The 19858-nt window shown below is 34.9% G+C and overlaps 1 protein-coding gene across 2 annotated transcripts in view; it reads left to right on the top strand.

The window, feature by feature from the left end:
* Vdup1 (arrestin family protein Vdup1) overlaps nt 1-3247 on the top strand; it is an 89188-nt gene extending 85941 nt beyond the window's left edge. For both annotated transcript variants that reach the window (XM_072546124.1, XM_072546123.1), the window contains exon 6: nt 1977-3247. In XM_072546124.1, the coding sequence (XP_072402225.1) occupies nt 1977-2147 (171 nt within the window). In that variant the 3' untranslated portion in view covers nt 2148-3247. The remainder of the gene's footprint in view (nt 1-1976) is intronic.
* Nucleotides 3248-19858: the final 16611 nt, after the last annotated feature.

Here is a 19858-nt window from a genome sequence, read left to right as displayed (position 1 = left end):
ACAAGAATATGATTCACTTTCAAAAATAACACAAACAGTGGCAGTAGAAACCGGCATTTTCGAAAAAACAATTTACTCTGTAGGAAAAGAAAATTTCTCGGCACTTGGATTACAACCAGCAAAGAGACGATTCAAGAACAAGCTAACTTCATTATCGAGTGATAAAACTTACGATGAAGGAACAAAGAGTAGCATTCGTCGAATAGTGCATGATTTTTTTCGTAAGAATACACCCTCAACATTACATTCTCTGTTAGTAGTAGTAAATAAAGACTAACATCTACCTAATTTTTCTAGAGCTACACTGCATAGACATATTAATGACATGGGATCTGTATACACTAAACGGGACAGAAAGTCAATGTTGATAGAACAACCCGAAATTATTTCTTGGCGCCATCTATGTTTGCGAGAAATTCGTACATTTCGGGAACAAAACTACAACATTGTATATTTGGACGAATCATGGGTAAATATCGATCAAAGTGTCACTTATGAATGGAAGGACACTTCACTATCGTCACATAGAGATGCATTTGTTCGTGGACTCACTACAATCTTGAAACCCCTACTGCACGTGGCCCACACTTCGTTTTACTGCATGCAGGAAGTAAAGATGGTTTTATTAATGGAGCCGAACTGACTAGTTTATATCATTTTGTATCACTCCAGGAAGTTGGAAAGAATTCCGAACAATTCTGACAATATGGAAGAAATAAAGGAGTTGTTGCGTTCAAAGGATATTTATTTCGAAGAAGATTACCTAAATTCCGAACTGATGGACGTTGTAGCTCATTTTAAATCGCAGTATGATGAGCGTATCGTAGATAAAATTGCAAAAAGTAAGAATGATAAGTTGCTAAGATTACTTCCATATCACTGTAAACTAAATCCGATAGATCTGGTATGGAGTAAAATAAAAAGATTCGTGGCAAGACATAACACAAACTTTAAGAAGGAACAAGTAGAAAATCTAATACATGAAGCGTACTCTTAAGTTACTCCACAAAAATCGAATAATTACTTGAAACACGTAATTAGCATAGAAAAACATATTTGGAACATCGATAATTTACTGGACAATATCGACCCAGTTATAATAAACCTTAATGACAATAAGTGGCAGTGAAAGTGAGGAAAAAGGGGAGGAAAATAGCTATGATGATTGCCAACCTCCGTAGCCGAGATGGTACCTGAAGAAGAAGAAGAAGAAGAAATGTAAAATACACAGTTTAAATACATTTTAATTATTTATTTAGGTACCTAGGTATTAAGGTTTAACATATTTATGCGCTTAAATACATTATTATACAAATATTTTATACAAAATTATTTTTATTTTATTTACATAAAGTTACTTTTCGAAAAAAAAATGTTTTAGAACCCCTGACAGCCACAAAATGCTAATAATATTAATTCCTAAGTTATTTATAGGTATCCTATAGAAAAAAGCATATTTGCTTCAAACCTGTTTCTAATAAAATTTGGCATCACTGTTGGTCATAAGAACCTGTACTGTAAAGTAATAATTGCTTATACATATTAAACCAAAGATACTAAGATTATGCTTGACTCGCAAGCCGGTGGTCCGGGGTTCGAATCCCACCGCCGGCAAGAACATCTAGACATTTTAAAAATGTCTATAGGCCCCAGGTCGACTCAGCCTCAATAAAAATGAGTACCTTGGGTAAAACCAGGGGTAATAATAGACGGTTGAAGCGTAGCACTGGCCATGTTACCTTCCTTGTATACCGTAGGCCCTAGATATAGCAGACTACCCTGCTATACTCCCAAAGCCGCGACAGCGGTATAAAACGGGAGACTATTATATACTAAGATTAAAATCTAAAAAGGAGTTAAACAAAATGCTTTACTAAGTAGAAGGTTTATAAACTAAGACGAAGTTTCTTATTTATATTGTTATTGTTGTTATAACTATTTGATATTTCTTTATTTAATAAATCTTTAACTTTCAGTTTATTGTGGCACCGAAAAGTCTACAAAAAGAAGTTAAACTGCAGTTACCAATAATGATGGCTACCTATCCACTTCGCTCAGATGGTGAGGAAGGAGGATACAAATCAGGAACCCACTACCCATCTACTCTTCCAATTTTCAGGCCGTGGTTGGAGGATAAACCAACATGATTTTAGAGACAGATAATATGTATACCAGAATCCCATCAGTCGATTAAATTACTACTAGAACATTTCTTAAATGAAAAATAATAATTTTTGTGTTTTTTATTATATATTTCTATTTTCAATTTGACTATCGCTTTGTCAAGATACAGGCTACTCTTATTAAATTTCTCCACGTTTCTATTTTTGATCATTTAACCTTCAGAGGTCTCTCTCCAGGTATTTTTGGTCTTCTAGCTTTCTCAGCTTTCTTGTTTTGCTCTATACCTTCCTTTCTACATCTCTTTCAGAGAAAGGTATTCTAATCCCTTCAAGGAACATATTTTATCTTAATGTCTTTTTTAGCTTTCTTCTTGTACTCTCTCCCAAAACTCACTCGGCAACTTTTCGTACTAAGTAATTCTCCTTTCGACGTATAATGTATCCTAACCATTTTAATATACCCTATTCCATTTTCCTACTTTACAAAATTTTAATTTTACTATTTTTTGTCTCTCCGCCCATAGATACAAATATTTTTACTTGTTTTCATTGATCTTTGTTTTTAACTCTTCAACATTCAGTGTCATATATTTTAGTTGGTATTAAGGCAGTCTTAAACAATTTACCTTCCAATTTTATTGGAATTTTTAACACTTTTATCAGATGCAATACTAATGAGGATATTGATGCTCTTATCCTAGGCTTACATGAGACTTATAAGTATCTGCTCAACTTTTCATAAAACTACTATTAGTACTATACTGCATTGCTTGTATACATGCATACTTTAGTACGTTTTCCCTTCTTGCTTAATTTGATGTTAGTAAAATTGAACCATCGTGTAATTGAATCATCGAACTCTAGATTTTTGTTACTTGGGTATATATTTATTATATGGTTGAGTGTGAATCTGGAGTACATGCTAACTGTCAAGTTTACATACAAAAAATAAATACAGTCTTATTACTTTGATATCAAAGAATAAAACAATGTATTATGATGAGTAACAATAGAAATATCAATGAAATTAAAAAATTTAACATTTATTTAATGCTACTAAGATGTCTATATATGCCATATATTTTTATACATTTTTTACAATTGTAAATACATTTTTAACAATCTATTAGTTTATTATTAATAAATTCTATATTTTGCTGTTTGTCTTATTGGCACAACTAATTAACAAGAAGTATCAATAGAAGAAGCAGTGAAGAACAATGGATTGGGGTGAAATCCACTCATACTGCAACTCTTAAAGATATCAGTCAGATAAGAGGAAAAGAGAAAAAGTTTCGTTTTGTGTTTACAAAACAGCATCAGTCCATATCTGTAACTGAAGAACAATAGTGCTCTTAGAACGAAAGAAAGTTCTTTAACCCTACACTGCTCAATGTATCATACATAAAATATACCGAGAATTTACACGTATAATACAATGAAATAAAATTAAATCCAAACAGCACTATGTAAGGTATTCTACATATATATACCACTCTATTATATATACACATTTTATAACCTGAAATGTCGTCTAATATTTTATAAAACGTGCGAATTAATCAGTTGACGCTTAATCGTGGTGTTGACGATAATGCTGAGTTTATCAAAGTTATATAGGTGGTCATAAATGAAAATTGAGTGTGTAAAATTGTGTTTTCTGGTTATTACACATCCACAAGTCATCTTGTATCAGTTTTATTGAGCATCTACTATTATTTTAATAGGTATAGTAAATAATTGTTTTGTATCATTTATGACACACAATGTATTTCTGATATTATTGTAAATGTTTGGCTGCGATATGAAGGGGTCTCTATCAGATAAAGAACAGATCAGAAGAGATAGTCGATAATTGGGATGACAGTGAAGATGATTGTGATGTAAGTAAGTGATATTGAAGACTTGAATAATGATGTTTAATATGATTACGTGTATGGATATGGCCATAGTTGTTTTACTACCTGTTGCCTTACACCTGAGTTCGATATAATACCGAACTTTCAAAATAAGGGTATGTTCAATTTACTCATTAGTTTTCAAAATAATCCAAGAATTTGACATATTTAACACAAAATGTAACGTGCCTACTATAATAATTGTTTGAATTTAGTTCCTTGAGTAAAACTTCAAAACTGATTCAATCTCTGCAACTCGACAAAATGATGACACCTTGACAACTAGGTCAAATCACCAACCTTGGTGATGTGACTTAGTTGATAAGATAATATCGTGTAGAAGATAATGTAAGCTTATAAATAAATAGTTTTAAATAAACTAGAACTGCTCGTTTTATTTTAAACACACTGCACTAAAAACTCGATGCACTAAAAAAAACGCTCGATAGGCATATTAGCGATGGTGTATTGGTCCAATACAAGAGGATCAGTATGCGTATAGAGCAGGCACTACACCATCTCCTGTAAATGCTGAAATGATGTTATGGAAAACCAAGATGTGTTACCGTGTGCATTTCCCGATATATAGGGAGTGTTCGGAAAAACTTTCTATAAAACAATCGCGATTCGTCTAAAAGGAATAGACGAAATAAGCTGCAGATGGATGGACTGCATGCAGAGGAGCCATGTGATATACCCAACGTTACTAGAGGATACAGTGTCAATACAGGTAGCCAGAAGTCTTACCTTTTCTCTTGTTGAATCTAGGACGGATCATAGATGGCCCAATATCTCAGCAACGACAAGCATCGTCTTATAGGTTGGGCCAGATAACCTGGTCATCTCCGTCCAGCCAATATTTAACCCAAATTTAATGCCACAGTAAGAGATAGAATACAACAAGTTTTGACTAGCTACATAATGAACTTCAAATTTAGGGCTTAACATAAATCCAAAATAATGAAATTTACCCGAAGAAGGAATTTAAAACGGTTATCTTCTAAGCATGAATGGTACAAATCAATAGCTGATGAGTGAAGAAAGAGCCTGGGGGTAATATTAGCCTCAAGGTTTACTTATAATCAGCAGCTAAAACTAATAAAGAGTTATGAGGTTTAAAACCAGACATATACTGGGATTTATTACATGGTGGTAAAACCAACAATATTGTGTACAATATTGCATGCATGTTTGGTGTCCAAAGGTGCAGAAAAAAGTTCCATCCTCTAATTAAGTAAACTACAAAGGCTTACTTGCATTGGAATTAAAGAGGCTCTAAGCTAAACTATCAGCTATGGAGGTCCTAATAAAGCTTATTATTCTGCACATAGTTATAATGGGAAGCCAAAAATGCGATAATATATACTGTGAGAAAAACTCAGCAACGTAATGGACCCAGTAACGTCATAAATGAAATTACCCATACAATATGGATGGTGACTTCTTATACCCATATACAGGCGTGTATATGTACTGATATACAGGCCTAAAGTACATTTCCACGAGGACGTCAGCACACTATAGAGATAGATCAGAGCAAACAAAAAACAGGTTGCAGGGTTATACTTGATACACCGACAGTTACAAAACTGCAGAAGGGTTGAAGGTAGGAATACACAGTTATGATGAAATGTAAACATTTTTAATTCGCTAAGAGAATATACCTCAGTATTCCAGACAAAAATTTATACAATCTTGAATTATGCAAGAGAAATTAACATGAGGGCTTTTGAATTTTAATCAGATCCATGTATGTATAGGTAATTAAGTGGTTTTGGAGGCTCTTATGTTGCCTAAAGTACACTCTAGCCTTTTTTAGGAATACCGAGAACTCAATATTCTGACGGAATATAATAGTGTCACACTGATATGCGTTCCAGGTCATTGGCGAATACATGGCAATGAAGGAGCTGATAAATTTTCCAGCACAGAATTAACCACAAAATACTTTCGTCTGATGCCGACCGTAGGAATACCAAAAACCGCCGTCTGTCACCAGGAAAAAACCTGGATGCGAATAAAACATTACTCCTACTGTGAAATCATATGGCAAAATGTGTATTGAACGGACATGTGCTAATAAGGCTCAAAAACTACGGAAAATAAGCAAGAATCGGCTCAGAATCATAACATGCTTGGATCATAACATGCATGTCTTTTAACTGGACATGCAGCAGTTAAGAGACACCTGCATAAAATGATGCTATTTCAGGCTATATAGCAGAGAACCTAAAATAGTGAATCATATTTTTTATCATTATGAGTTACTAGATCGCAGGAGACAAACATACTTTTTAGCGACTCCAAAAACATATGGGGCCCATTCACTAGATTTGTACAAACCGATACAGGGTTCCAGAATTCTAGAATGGGTAGTATCACCATGTCGAGGATTTAACATTTAGGAAGAATAATAATTTTCATCTTCGAAGGTGCTTTAAAAGTTCATCATCGAGTGGAATATTTTTGGAAATAACACCAGTAGTAAATAGAAATAGGTACTGTCTGGGTACTTTCCATTCTCCATTATCTCCTAATTTGTATTTCTAGATCTCTATACTTGGCGATCTTTTTATTGTATTTAACACGCAAATTATTCGTGTTAGGTATCGCCACATCAATCAGTGTTGTTTTTCCAGTAAATGTATTAACTAGTATGAGATCCGGTCTAATTATGTGCCACTGGTTGGTCTGTGAGTACAATGCTTATAGTTGTCATTTTCAAGCATTCTGTCAGGGGCCTATTGATAATAAGGAAAATGGTCGGTTTAGAGAAGTCACAGTTTGTCAGCTAGTTCTTGGTGAATAATCTTTCCTACTGAGTCATGGCGTTCGTTATAATCTGTACCTACAAACGCCTAGCAGCTCCGGTAAGATGTTGGACAGTTTCTTGGGCTTGTGATCCATATCAGCAATTGTCATTTTGTACTTGAGTACCTCAACCTGATCCTGAATGGCAAGTAGGAAACCCTCAGTCTCGGGAAACATCTTTCCTAATGTCAACCAATAGTTCCACGCTGTATTATCGACATATTCTTGGCTGATCTCATTGAGCTGTCGCCCATGTAGAGGTTTACTCATCCAGGTGCACATTTTTTCTTACTAAGAAAGGTGGTTTGTGCTCATTCCTTGTTCCCTAAGTTTAAGCGGCGTTGTGTCATCTACTGCGCAACTTACACGACGTAAAGTAGATGTCTCATCCTACGTTTGAAAATAGGTTCTTAGATTAGCAACATGTTTATCCAGTTGCTCACTTTTGTCCATAAGTCCTCTTCTCCCTAGATACCGTTCTGGCTTTCCGCTGAAGACTGTTTATATCCGTTTATGTCTACTTTACACCACCAAATGAGTAGCTCAGCGCGGAAATTTTTACTATTAAGATAGTAAGAATTTCTCGCTCTTGCTTTACTCCAAGAAATTTTTACATTTAATTTTCAGCTATTGCCTCGATATAGAACTGACAAAAAACTGCTAGAGGTTATTCAAGTTATTATTATTTCCTAGTTGTATTTTCGGAGCTAATTCGAATTATTCATTCTTGCAAAGAGAATGTCGGCATCAAGCCATCGTCCAACTTATTCTCCGACCAAAGAAGGTTGGATAGTAACTAAACACATAAATTGTCGTAGATAACCAGAATCAGTAAAAGGAGTCTGTTTCTTAAGGCTACAAACCCATGAAGACAACTGAAAAGGTAAGTAAGTAATGTCTTATATCTATATGTTTTAAAACATCAGTATAATATGTGCATTTTTAAGACAATCGCCAATTACAATTATTTAAATTGTAAAACGTGGGACGATGCGAGCCGAAAGGTCCAAATCTAACAGCATACGGCGACAATAGCATGGAAATAAATGGAATATATACAATAAGGCAACTGGTTGCAGTACAACTGATTTATAAAAGACAGCTTCCGAAGAAAAGTACCTTTCTTTCAAAAATATCTTACCCATAAACTTAAGACTTTGTTTCAACTTGGATTTGTTACATTTGATACTGTCCTTGGTAGCATACTTAACTCTTTTTAAATTTTTGTGTGTTCTGCTTCTCTAAGTCCCAACGACAATTAGGTAATTGATGTAAATAACTATGCCCTCAATATATCCAAATATTTTTTTTTTGATACTATTGGAGCCGAAAAAATACCAAAAGCTAGTTTATTAAAGTGATGTCCCTTAAAGGTATTAAGTCAACTATTTCCTTATCTAGCTCAACTTGCCAATAACATCGTTCATGTCTAGTAGAGTAACCAACTTTTGTTTAAATTTTTTTGCTTCAATTTCATCAACAGAAGGAATCTGGAAGTGTTCTCGCCTAATGACCTCATTTAACGCTTTTGAATCAAGACAGTCTTAATTTACCGTTTGTTTCTTTGGTGATTAGAATTGGATGAAGCAATTCTGTGGATTGATTGACTTTTTCATGATCTCTCTATATTTTTTAGCCCTAATATAATGCATGTAATGTAACTCTCCTTGTGATACTTATATGGATGGAGCAACTCTTTAGGTTTATTTACTTTTTTATAATCCTTTTAGCTTCAACTTCACACAATTTACAAAACTGTTCTTTTAGTATTTATATGAGGATTAGCATTATCTTTCAGTTAGAACAAAATACGATATCAGTCTCTAAGTTATATCGTGTTTTGTAGGAATTCGAACAACTCATAATTTCGGACTTAAGTTATATTAACTAATCCAAATCTTTAAAAAATGGACCCTAGAACAAAACTAAAAATTCTTCAGTGGAACATAAAAAGCATCATAGCAAACAGAGGGATTTAATGGGTAGTAAAAATCCAGATAGTATACCAATATTAATAATTACCTTACACGTACACAGTGGTGTACGGTGTAAGGTAATTTATTTATTTAAAAATAAATTTAGCAGTGACTTTTGAAAAAGGCTTTTGAACTTTTAAAAAGTATTGTTCGTCGTAAACATGCACGTAGTTGGGTAATGATCTTTGTAAGAAAAAACATTTAAAAAGTACGTATGTGCCTGACTAAAGATGCGGCTTGCAGAACTATCAGTAAAACAGTTACGTGAATAACTTGAAGCACGAGATGAAGACTGCAGTGGGTTCAAGATGATCATTTAAGAACGACTGAAGGATCTTCTCAACAAGAATGAAGATGACCTAGGTACATTCCATTTTTAATCAGCAGAAGAAGCAATTTTGACGAAAATAAATAATAAATTTGAAAATGTTTATCAAATGATTAAGGAAACTTCTAGAAAGAATGATGATAAATTCGAAAATGTCTCTAGAAGACTCGACGAGAAATTTGAAGATGTTTCTCAAATGATTGAGGAAATTTTGAAAATGTTTCCAAAAGATTCGATGAAACTTCTCAAATAATTAAAGAAGTATGTAAAAGAACAAACACAGATGAAACGACACATCTTATGAGATTCAAATTGCCACCATTTGAAGGGAAGTCTTCTTGGTCCATAATCATTGGACAGAACAAGAAAAGGCTGTTTCTTTGACTGCTGCTTTTCAAGATGATGCTGCGGATATCCTAAGATTGATTCCTAAGGGCCAAGAAAAATGTTGCCAGATCTTGTTCACATGATTTGACAAACGTTACCGAGATGCCCATCTACAACAAGTCTACGAAACACAACTAAGAAGTAGAATTCAACAAGCAAGTGAAAATTTGCAAAAGTTTGAAGCAGATGTTCGGATAGTGCAATTGGCTTATCCGGAAGTACCAGACAACATTTTGGAAGAAGTTGCTGTAGATATCTTCATCAATGGATTGAAAGAAATTGAATTACAGAAAGCCTTACGACTAGCAAGACCGAAAGTTCTAGAAGAAGCGCTCGTTATTGCCTTGGAACATGAAACAGATAGTCAAACTTCACGGAGCCATCGAGTAAGAACCATTAAAGAAGGCGACGAACGAAACGATGCCTGGAAAAAATGGTACGAAAAGTAGTTTGTAACGCGCTGCCAAAGAGACGCGAGCCCAGATGTTAGAATTGTGGTGACGTATCCCACATTCGGAGAATTGCAAGAAAATGATAGAAGAGTCGAAAAACTAGAACGGGTCGACATCAAGGGGCAACTGCCGACCTCAAGAAACACAGCCCCCATAATAACTGTTAACATTACTTCCTCCGGTGAAATTCATAGCTTGTACTATTACTAATAAAAGTAGATCGTTTTTGGTAGATACAGATGCAACAAGAACTATTGCACGTCCAGAAGTAGTACAAGGCCATCTTAAATTATCGTCTGCAACAGTAAGGCTTAAAACAGCAACTGGTGAGCTAATTAATACATATGGCGAGGCTAATATGTTAGTATCCATATTGGCCAGACCACAGTGAAACACAGAGTATTATTTGCAGAGATCTCCGACGAGTCCATATTTGAAATGGATTTGCTATGAAAAGTTAGAGCTGTATTGAATGTAAAAAAATGGAGTTCTCAAGATTAATGGTAAAGAGTTGCCGTTAAATGAAGACAAAGAAGATGTTATCGGCTTACTAACTACTGTTGACGTAACAATTCTCGGTCATAGTGAGAAATTTCTGATGACTAGACTTGATGGTCTCTACCGAGAGAGAAGTTTACGGATGGTCGAAGATGTGGACAATGTCGAGTTCCTATCGGCAAAACTTTGCCGATATGAACTTTTGAATTTAAAGGAAACTGCTATTAAGTTGAGTAGAAGAACAACTTATATCGGCAGTGTGTTCCCGTGGCTTCGATTTGTTCTATGAATACTAATGAGAAATCATCGAAATCTAAGTATCCAAAGGAACTTGTTGAGATGGTGATTAACATATGCCAAGATCTTGATGAACGAACGGAAAAAGTGAAGTCTATGCTGATAGAATTTCAAAATGTTTTTGCCATTGATAAGAAAGAAAATGACAAAACAAGCATATTAACGCATAAAATTAATACCGGAGACGCTCAGCCAATCAAACAGCAAACTAGATGTCTTTCATTTGCGAAAAGAGATGAAGCCGAAGACATCATTAAAGATATAAACAAACAGGTGGTAATTAAACCATCAAACAGTCCATAGACATCACCGGTAATTCTAGTAAAGAAGAAAGATGCTTCAACGCGTTTTTATATTGACTACCGCCAGTTCATTGCGGTAACTAAGAAAGATATTTATCATTTGCCCAGAATAGACGATACATTAGATATTCTCTCCGGTTCTCGTTGTTTATCCACACTTGATCTAAAAAGTGGATGTTGGCAAGTAGACATGGAGCCATCTAATCGGGAGAAAATTGCATTCTCGATAGGATCAGGCCTTTGGCAGTTCAAGGTTACGCCCTTGGGTTTATGTAATGACCCTGCCACATTTGAAAGATTAATGGAGTCAGTTTTAAGAGATCTGACATGGAAAATATGCCTGGTTTATTTGGATGATGTGATTGTGGTTGGAAGATCCTTTGATGAACATGCTCACAATATGACAGAAGTCTTTCAACGATTGCGGGCAGCGAAATTGAAGTGTAGTACTTTAGACATATTACAGAGTGTAACAATTGATCCTGAAAAACTTGCAGTAATTAAGGATTTGCCAGTAACAAGAGATAAACATGAAATTAGAAGTTTCCTTGGTCTATGTACATATTACCGACGTTTTTTAAAGGATTTATCAACATCTCAAGGCCATTAACAAAGTTGACAGAAGGAGGCAAAGAATATACATGGAGTGAAGAGTGTCAAAAAGCTTTTGAACAACTACAAACGGATCTGATCAGTACATTGATCTTAAGCTACCCGAGACAGGCAAGAAATTTTGTGTTGGACACCGATGCCAACAACAGTGCAATAAGAGCTGTTCTCTCCGAAATTCAAGATGGGCATTAGAAAGTGATCGCTTACTTTAGCAAAGTCTTGTCGAAATCAGGAAGAAACTATTGCGTTACTACGAGAGAATTGCTAGACGTAGTGAAGGCGTACAAGCATTTCCATAAATACTTGTATGGCAGAAAGTTTCTTCTTCATACGGATCACTCCGCTATAAAATGGCTCCTACAATTCCGTAATCCAGGAGGCCAGATGAAAAGATGGTTAAAACGATTACAAGAATATGATTACTAGATCGAATATCCGGCTGGAAGAGTTCACTTAAATGCTGATGCTCTTTCGAGACGGGTGTGCAGTGCATTTATCATCCTATACGGGTTCGGCTTCCCTAGTTACTACCTAAGTGTCTCTCCGAGATGCTCTTTGTTCTTCCCCTCCTACTCCTTCCAGGAATCCGCAGATCAGCAATTCTTCCTATTGGATGATTAACGTCTCGACGCTGAACATGACCCACCTACCTTGACCTATGCTCTCTCATTTTGGCATCAATTGGTGCTACCCCTATTCTTCCTCTAATACACTCATTCTTAATTTTATTTGTATTGAAGTTTTTTTGTCACACAACACATCACTCGCTTCCTTACATTTCATCCATCCAACCCTAACTGTACTGTATGCATCTTCATCTATTTACATATCTTCTAACATTTGTTGTTACTCTTCTTACATGTCTCTTACAATCTTTACATAATCACCAGGGACTCCTTTCTTATTGAGTGCCCAGCACATAATCTCTCGAGGAACTCTATCATATATCATTGTGCTTTCTCAAGATCAATGAATACCATATGAGTGTATTTGTTTCTTTATTCATGTATTTTTTCATCGACTGCCTTATAATAAAAATTGCATCTGTTGTTGATCTGCCTTGCATAAAGCCAAAATGATCATCGAATATTTCGGTCTCTTCACGTATCCGTCTATCAATAATTACTCTCTGCCATATTTTCATGGTATGAATAAGTAGTTTAGGACCCTGTAGTCTGTACATTGTTTTATATGTCCCATGTTCTTGTTAACAGGTACTAATACACTGCTTCTCCATTCTACTGACATTTGTCTAACTTCCATACTTCTATTAAATAAACCTGTTAGCCAACTTGTTTTCGCATCTCCTAATGCTCTCCTCATCCCCATCTGGTCCAACTGCTTTATCTTTCTTTATTTTTTGAAATGCTTGAATCACTTCCTGGTTTATTATTTTGGTTACCATTGCTGTTGCGGTCTCCTTTAACTCAACTCATCGTGTGTCAAATTCTTCATTTAATAAACTGTTAAAGTACTTTTTCCATCTCTTTTTGAAGTCTTTTTTGACACTTCTTCTTCTTCTTCTCGTAGCACTACAACCCAGGGTGGGTTTTGGCTGACTGCACAACTTGCTTCCATCTTGAACGGTCGTCCATAATAGTTGGGTCAGTGGGTAGCCTCATTGTTCTTAGATCTGACCATATATTGTCTCTCTATCACATTTGTGGACGTCCTACGGACCTTCTTCCTGTGGGGGCTTCCTTCCATATTAACTTGGCAAGGCGGTTATTAGGGAGTCTATGAACATGGCCAGCCCATCTTAGACGTTGAGATTTGATCTCTTGGACTATATCGCTCTCTCTATACATCTGCTTGACCTCAGCATTTGTTCTCATTCGGTATTGATTGCTATTAATTTCGTGATAAGGCCCAAAGATTCTTCTGAGGATTTTCCTCTCAAAACATCTAAGTTTTCTTTCAGTTTCTTTAGTCAGGGTCCAACTCTCACACCTATACATGAGCACCGGTCTAATCACCGTTTTATATACTTATTCTAATCTTTGATGTTCGTGTTAGGCTTTTAGATTTAATAGTATTGTGGAGGCTGTACATACATCTGTTTGCTGCCTGAATTCTTCCTTTAATCCCTTCCGCGATATCGTTATCTGCAGTGATTGTTGCTCCGAGATATTTAAAACTCTCCACTCTTTCAAAGTTATATGGGTCTATTGTAACATTTTGCCCTATTCTATCTCGTCCCTTTTGTCTGTTGATGCACATGTATTTGGTTTTCTCTTCGTTTACCCTTAAACCAGTTTTTTTTATCTCTAACTCCAATTTATTAAAAGCCTCCTTCACATTGGTGACTGTGTTTCCCACAATGTCAATATCATCTGAGTATGCTAGTGTAATGTTAGTCCATTTACTGTCAATAATTCTATTTTAAGTTGTGCTGCTCTTACTACTTTCTCCAGGATGATATTAAAGAGGAGAGGTGACAGCGCATCTCATTGTTTCAGGCCACTGCTTATTTCGAAAGATTCTGAGAGTTTGTTATCCATCCGTACTCTGGATCTACAGCTATTTACACATAACTTAACAAGCTGGATACGTTTTTTTGGAACTGAAAGTTCTGGTCGATCTATGTTTTCTGAAGCCGGCTTGGTATTCCCCCATGAAATTTTCTGCAAACGGTGTCAGCCTACTTAACATAATGTTCGATAAGATTTTATATGCCGCATTAAGTAGGGAGATGCCTCTATAATTAGAGCACTTGGTTTTGTTCCCCTTTTTATGGATGGGTATTATTACAATTTCGTGCAATTTTGTTGGTATTTTCTCTTCGTTCCATATAAGTGTTATTAGTTTATGTATTTGTCTATGTAGACTTTCTCCTCCTTACTTAAGGAATTCAACCAGTATATTGTCAGAGCCTGGAGCTTTTCCGTTCTTCAATTTGTTAATTGCTTGCAATGTTTTATCTATTTTGGGGTCCTCTACCGGTAGGTCCACCCCAAAATATATATTTTCTCCATGCTCTTCCTCTTGATGTATGTTTAATAAAGTCTGAAAATATTCTTGCCATGTTTGGAGCAGTTCTTTTTCATTTATTATTACTTCATCATTTTTTTTTTGAGTACAGACACGCATCTAGGTCTGAAGCCTTTCTTTTCGTTTGACACTGATTTGTAAAATGCTCGACTATTTGACTATTGCCTATTCCTTTCCATTTCTTCATATTTCTGTTGTTCGTACTTCCTTTTTTTCTCTCTAATTAATTTTCTTGTTTCTTGGCGTGAAGTTACATAGTTTTTTTTACTTTCTGCTGTTCCTTGTTGAAGCATAATGTTTCACTTTATCTGTCTGTCGTGTAGTTTTTCTTGACATTCTCTATCAAACTACTTCCCTGTTCTCTTTCTGCTTTTTCCTATTATTAGTTCTGCTGACTCCGTAATTGATTTTTCCATTTGTTGTCACAGCCTTTCGACATCATTGCTCTGGTCTAGTGTATTTACATGCTGTTTAATTTCTTGTTTGTAATTTTCTCGGATTTCCTCATTTTGCATTTTCTCGATGTTCCACTGTCCCAATGCTTCGTTAGCCTCAGGTTTCTCTGAAGATATTCTCAACCTGATTTTTGCTCTTACTAGGTGATGGTCTGTATCTCCATCTGTTCCCCTGAGGCTTCTTACATCCAGCACGTTACTTCCATGTCTAGCATTGATAATTACGTAGTCAATTTGGTTCGGCGTGGAGTGGTCATTAAAGACCCAAGTCTGTTTATGAATATTTTTATGTTGGGACATAGTAGACTTTACAAGCATATTATTAGCTGATGCTAGCTCTACGAGCCTTTGTCCATTGTCGTTTGAGATTTTGTGGAGGCTGTGTTGTCCTATTGTCGGTCTTAGGTTAGGTTCTTTGCCAATTTTTGCGTTGAAGTCTCCACAGATTATCTGCATGTCTTGTTTGGGGATTTTCTCAAGCGTTATTTCGAGTTGTTCATAGAAATAATCTTTAATATGTTCGTCTTTATCTTCTGTCGGAGCATGTTCGGATATCATTTAGATATTGTACCATTTTCCTTTCAGTCTAATATAACAAAGTCTTTCACTAATGGGCCTGAAACTTATAATACTGTTTAGGTATTCTTCTCGTACTACGAAACCTGTGCCAAATTCGTGTTTTCCTGTCTGGTTTCCACTGTAGAAAATGACTGCCTTGTCTATTTTTATGTTTCCCCTGTCTAGCCACCTTAGTTCTTGTATTGCCGTAATGTCCATTCCTACTTTTTCTAACTGATTTATTGCATGTATAGATGCTTCCGTCCGGTACCAACTTAGAACATTCCATGTTTCAACATTTAAAGTCCTTTTCCATAACAGACTGTTTTTTATAAGGGCAGGTTGTTAGCCTTCCGCTTAACCCACCTCTTTTATCCGGGCTTGGGACCGGCAAGAAAGACTGTTAAGCTACTCGATCCACCCAACAGTCATTTTTTCCCTGCTATCAACTTGATACCAGGGAACTCTTTATTCTCAAACTTCTTTCCTGACGTTTTTCCATGTATTTCAATAGTTAATATTTTCTCCAAATTGTATTAGGGTTTCCTTTCATGTTTGAAGACATTTTTTTAGTATTTTTACGTTGAATAGATCTTCTTTCTCATCTTTTAACATCCGCCACTTGATTTTTTGTGGTCCTGTGCGATATTTTGGTTTGGTTTCGCTTTTTACTTCAATACACAACTTTATATTCATACACATTACTTTTTACAAGCAACTTATATTGTTGGCTTACGGCATTACGAAAACACTCTTTCTGTCCCCTGTTTTGCCTTAAATTCTGAGTCGTAAGATACCGTAATTTTCTAAACTCATTATGTGTCTATGATATGGCAGTTTTCTTTATTTTATTATTCTTTCAACTTAGGTTTCTTTCTTCATTTCTACCGACACTTTAGCATTCACGATTCAACTCCAGAGTATAGGAAATTGTATACGTAAAATTCAGTCAATCGTATTTATATAACTAATATCAAATCTATCCTGCAAATAAGTTTTTTCATTTTTTAAAAATTATCATGTGATTTGTTAATTCTAACTTTTATTTCATCAGAATAGTTGTTGATTAGATTAGAGATGTTTTGCGTAGTATGTAAAAATGTAATTTTCATTACAATCAATTAAGGGTTAAATCCGTATAAACATATTTAATTTGCTTAATGGTATCTTTTTCTAGGTTCCTTGATGGTTTTTTTATGACTCTTTATTATGAAACATTCTACATATCTCCTCTCCTGGCGCTACTCCTTTACGACATTTTTGTCTCCTACCCAATTAAACCGTTGCCTTAATTACCATAAAGCTTTTCCTCTAATAAAGAGGACTGCAGACGTCTATCTGTCCATGAATTTCTGACAATACTCCTTCACTTTTCGATAGTGGTAAGACGATTTGATGTTCTGCAATCTTCAGCGTTGTCTGGGGCCCGTTTTTACTCTTATTAACATAAAAATTGTGGAGCGTTCCACGTTAAGAAAATAACATTGCGGAGATAGGGCTATGCATTTCTTTCTAGAGCTAACACAAACACGATTCAGGGTTGTATTATTTGTAATTTCGTTTCCGCAGATATGAATTAAAATTAGTTTTTTAACGTAATTGACCAAAAATGCCCATTCGAAACAAGAGATGAAATGTAGGGAAAATCATTTTAATTAAATAAATAGTATTTACAAAAGATAATTTTATTTTATATTATTTTAATTATAATAACGACAGTTTATTTATTTTTCGGTGAGAATACCATATGCCATGAATCATGGAAATCAGTAGAAAATATTTCTTAGCTAAATCATGCATTTTGCCGGCTATTAAAGATAAGCTATTAAACGGACCGCTTTTTATATACCTAATTACTAATTGCAACTTAAAATAATACGGTGTGCGTATGTCAGCGATTGTATGTCGTTCTAGGACTACATAATGATAATAAGGCTTTGCGGTTCTTTAGTAGTTATTCTGACTTTACAGTTAAATGTTAATTGAAAATGGAAATTCAAAAATTAAGCCAAGAGAATATCTTGGACATCCGTGCAAAACAAATTGTTTTAAATGTATTTAATTATCATCTAAATTTAAGAAGTGTTGAAAGTGTTAGAAGTTTAACCGATAAAATAAGTGCTATGACGGGAGTAAGTTTTAGTACTATTTCTAAAATACGCAAAGAAGCTGCGGAAGAAGGACTAAGGCCCATAGAAAACGTACCAAAAGTATAGTGAACAGCAAAAAGTTCACTTACGATTCAGTAGTTCGTACGCAGCTATGTGCCATCGTGCATAGTTTTTTCTTTAAAAATTTACTGCCGAGATTGAACAAAGTTTTAGCACTGGTTAAAAAAGACATAGGATTTAGCAAACATGTCACGCACAACAATGTGGAGAATATTCCATGAAAGGAACTTTGTTTTTGTCAAACGAAGAGTAAAGTCGAGCATGATTGAACGGCCCGATATTCTAAAATGTCAGTATTTGCATGAGATAAAAAAATTTCGTTCTCAAGGATACACCGTCATATATTTGGACAAACTTGAGTGAATGTTGAACATAGTGTTTCCAAAGAATGGAAGGACCTCTCAGTGACTTCAACCAGGGATGCGTTTGTTAAGGGGTTGTCAACAAGCCTAAAATAGCCGACACAACGAGGCCCCCGATTTGTTATAGTGCATGCGGGTAGCGAATTGGGCTTTGTAGAAGGTGGTGCTTTTTGGTTTTTAGCTAAAAAAAATTCAGCGGACTATCATGATGAGATGGATGGTGCTATATTCGAACAATGGTATGAGGAAAAGCTGCTTCCTAATCTTCCAGAGAAAACTGTTGTGATGGACAACACTTTGTACCATTCGAGGAGAGAAGAAGTGATTCCGACACAAGCCTTGAATAAAGATCAAATTAAGACATGGTTTGCTAGAGAAAGATATCTTTTTTAAAGAAGATTATTTAAAATCAGAGCCCATGGAAGTTGTAAACACATACAAAGAAAAATACATAAAAAGATATATACATAAAAACAATTAATAAAAAATGCATTTGGTATAGTAACAGTGGAAAACTGGAAAAACTATTGTAAAATTTCTATTAAGAAAGAGCAAAAATTTTATGTTATTGACGGGTTAATGGACGATATTGATCCTGTGGTAATAAATGTGACGGATGACAGTGACAGTAATGAAAGTGATAGCGATGATAGAGAAGATGAGGATGATGTTAATATGCAGTGAGTAAATTATGTGATAGTGTGCAAATCGGCGGTCACAAACTGCCAAATCCGAAAAGTCTGTAAATAATAGTCCGGCAAAAGTAAAAATTAGGTAATAGTGAAAAAAATTTCAAATAATATAACATTTTTAAAAAAAGCCTTTTTAAAAAAATCTAAAACACGTCAATTTTTAAATTTAATGTTCTACATTTTACAATAAAATTTCATTATACAAGGTGATACACATAACAGTGATGACGTCATCGGCTCTTTTTTAAATGTAACACTCTGAATTTTAGGACATTTTTAGATCGATAAAAATGAGCTGATTCCAAAAAAGTATAATACTGGGGTCTAACGGATATAATTTTAAAGATATGCGCTTAGAAAATTAATTTATTGACTTCTATTAGTAATAAATTATAAATAATAATAATAATAATAATTGATCGCGAATGATTTTGAAAGAAGGGTAGCTTTATGTGAATGGGCAAAACAAAAATAATTATACAAAAACCACAACGTTGCAACCCACTACAGTAGTTCACAACTTTTCTAATACCCGTATTTCGACCAATGCCTCTCAAGCTTTAGCAAAAAGTGTCCATTATTCTGTTAACCCAAATCACATTCCAATTAAGACAATCATCTGTCAAACTGAAGAAGCCATCTTCAGTTTATCTTCTGAAGGTGCTGAAATAACTAGACAAGATATTACTAGAGTTCTTAGAAACTCAAAACCCCCTACTCCGAACATTAGTCAATCCGAGAAACCCTGAAAGAAAAAAAATTTAGTCATTCTTCCGCCAATAAAGGAAATGCAACCGTCATCCTAAACACTTCTTCTTACATTAATAAACTCTCAAATCTTATTAATACTCCAGACTACAGACCAATTAATAATAATCCAACAACGTATCAAGAGAAAACAACAAAAGCCATTATTACAATTAATGTAACATGCTAAATTTGTCG

The sequence above is a fragment of the Diabrotica undecimpunctata genome, chromosome 10 (assembly GCF_040954645.1).
Source record: "Diabrotica undecimpunctata isolate CICGRU chromosome 10, icDiaUnde3, whole genome shotgun sequence".
Lineage (NCBI taxonomy): Eukaryota > Metazoa > Arthropoda > Insecta > Coleoptera > Chrysomelidae > Diabrotica > Diabrotica undecimpunctata.
The sequence above is the reverse complement of the archived record's forward strand: the minus strand, read 5'-3'. Positions and strand labels throughout refer to the sequence as shown.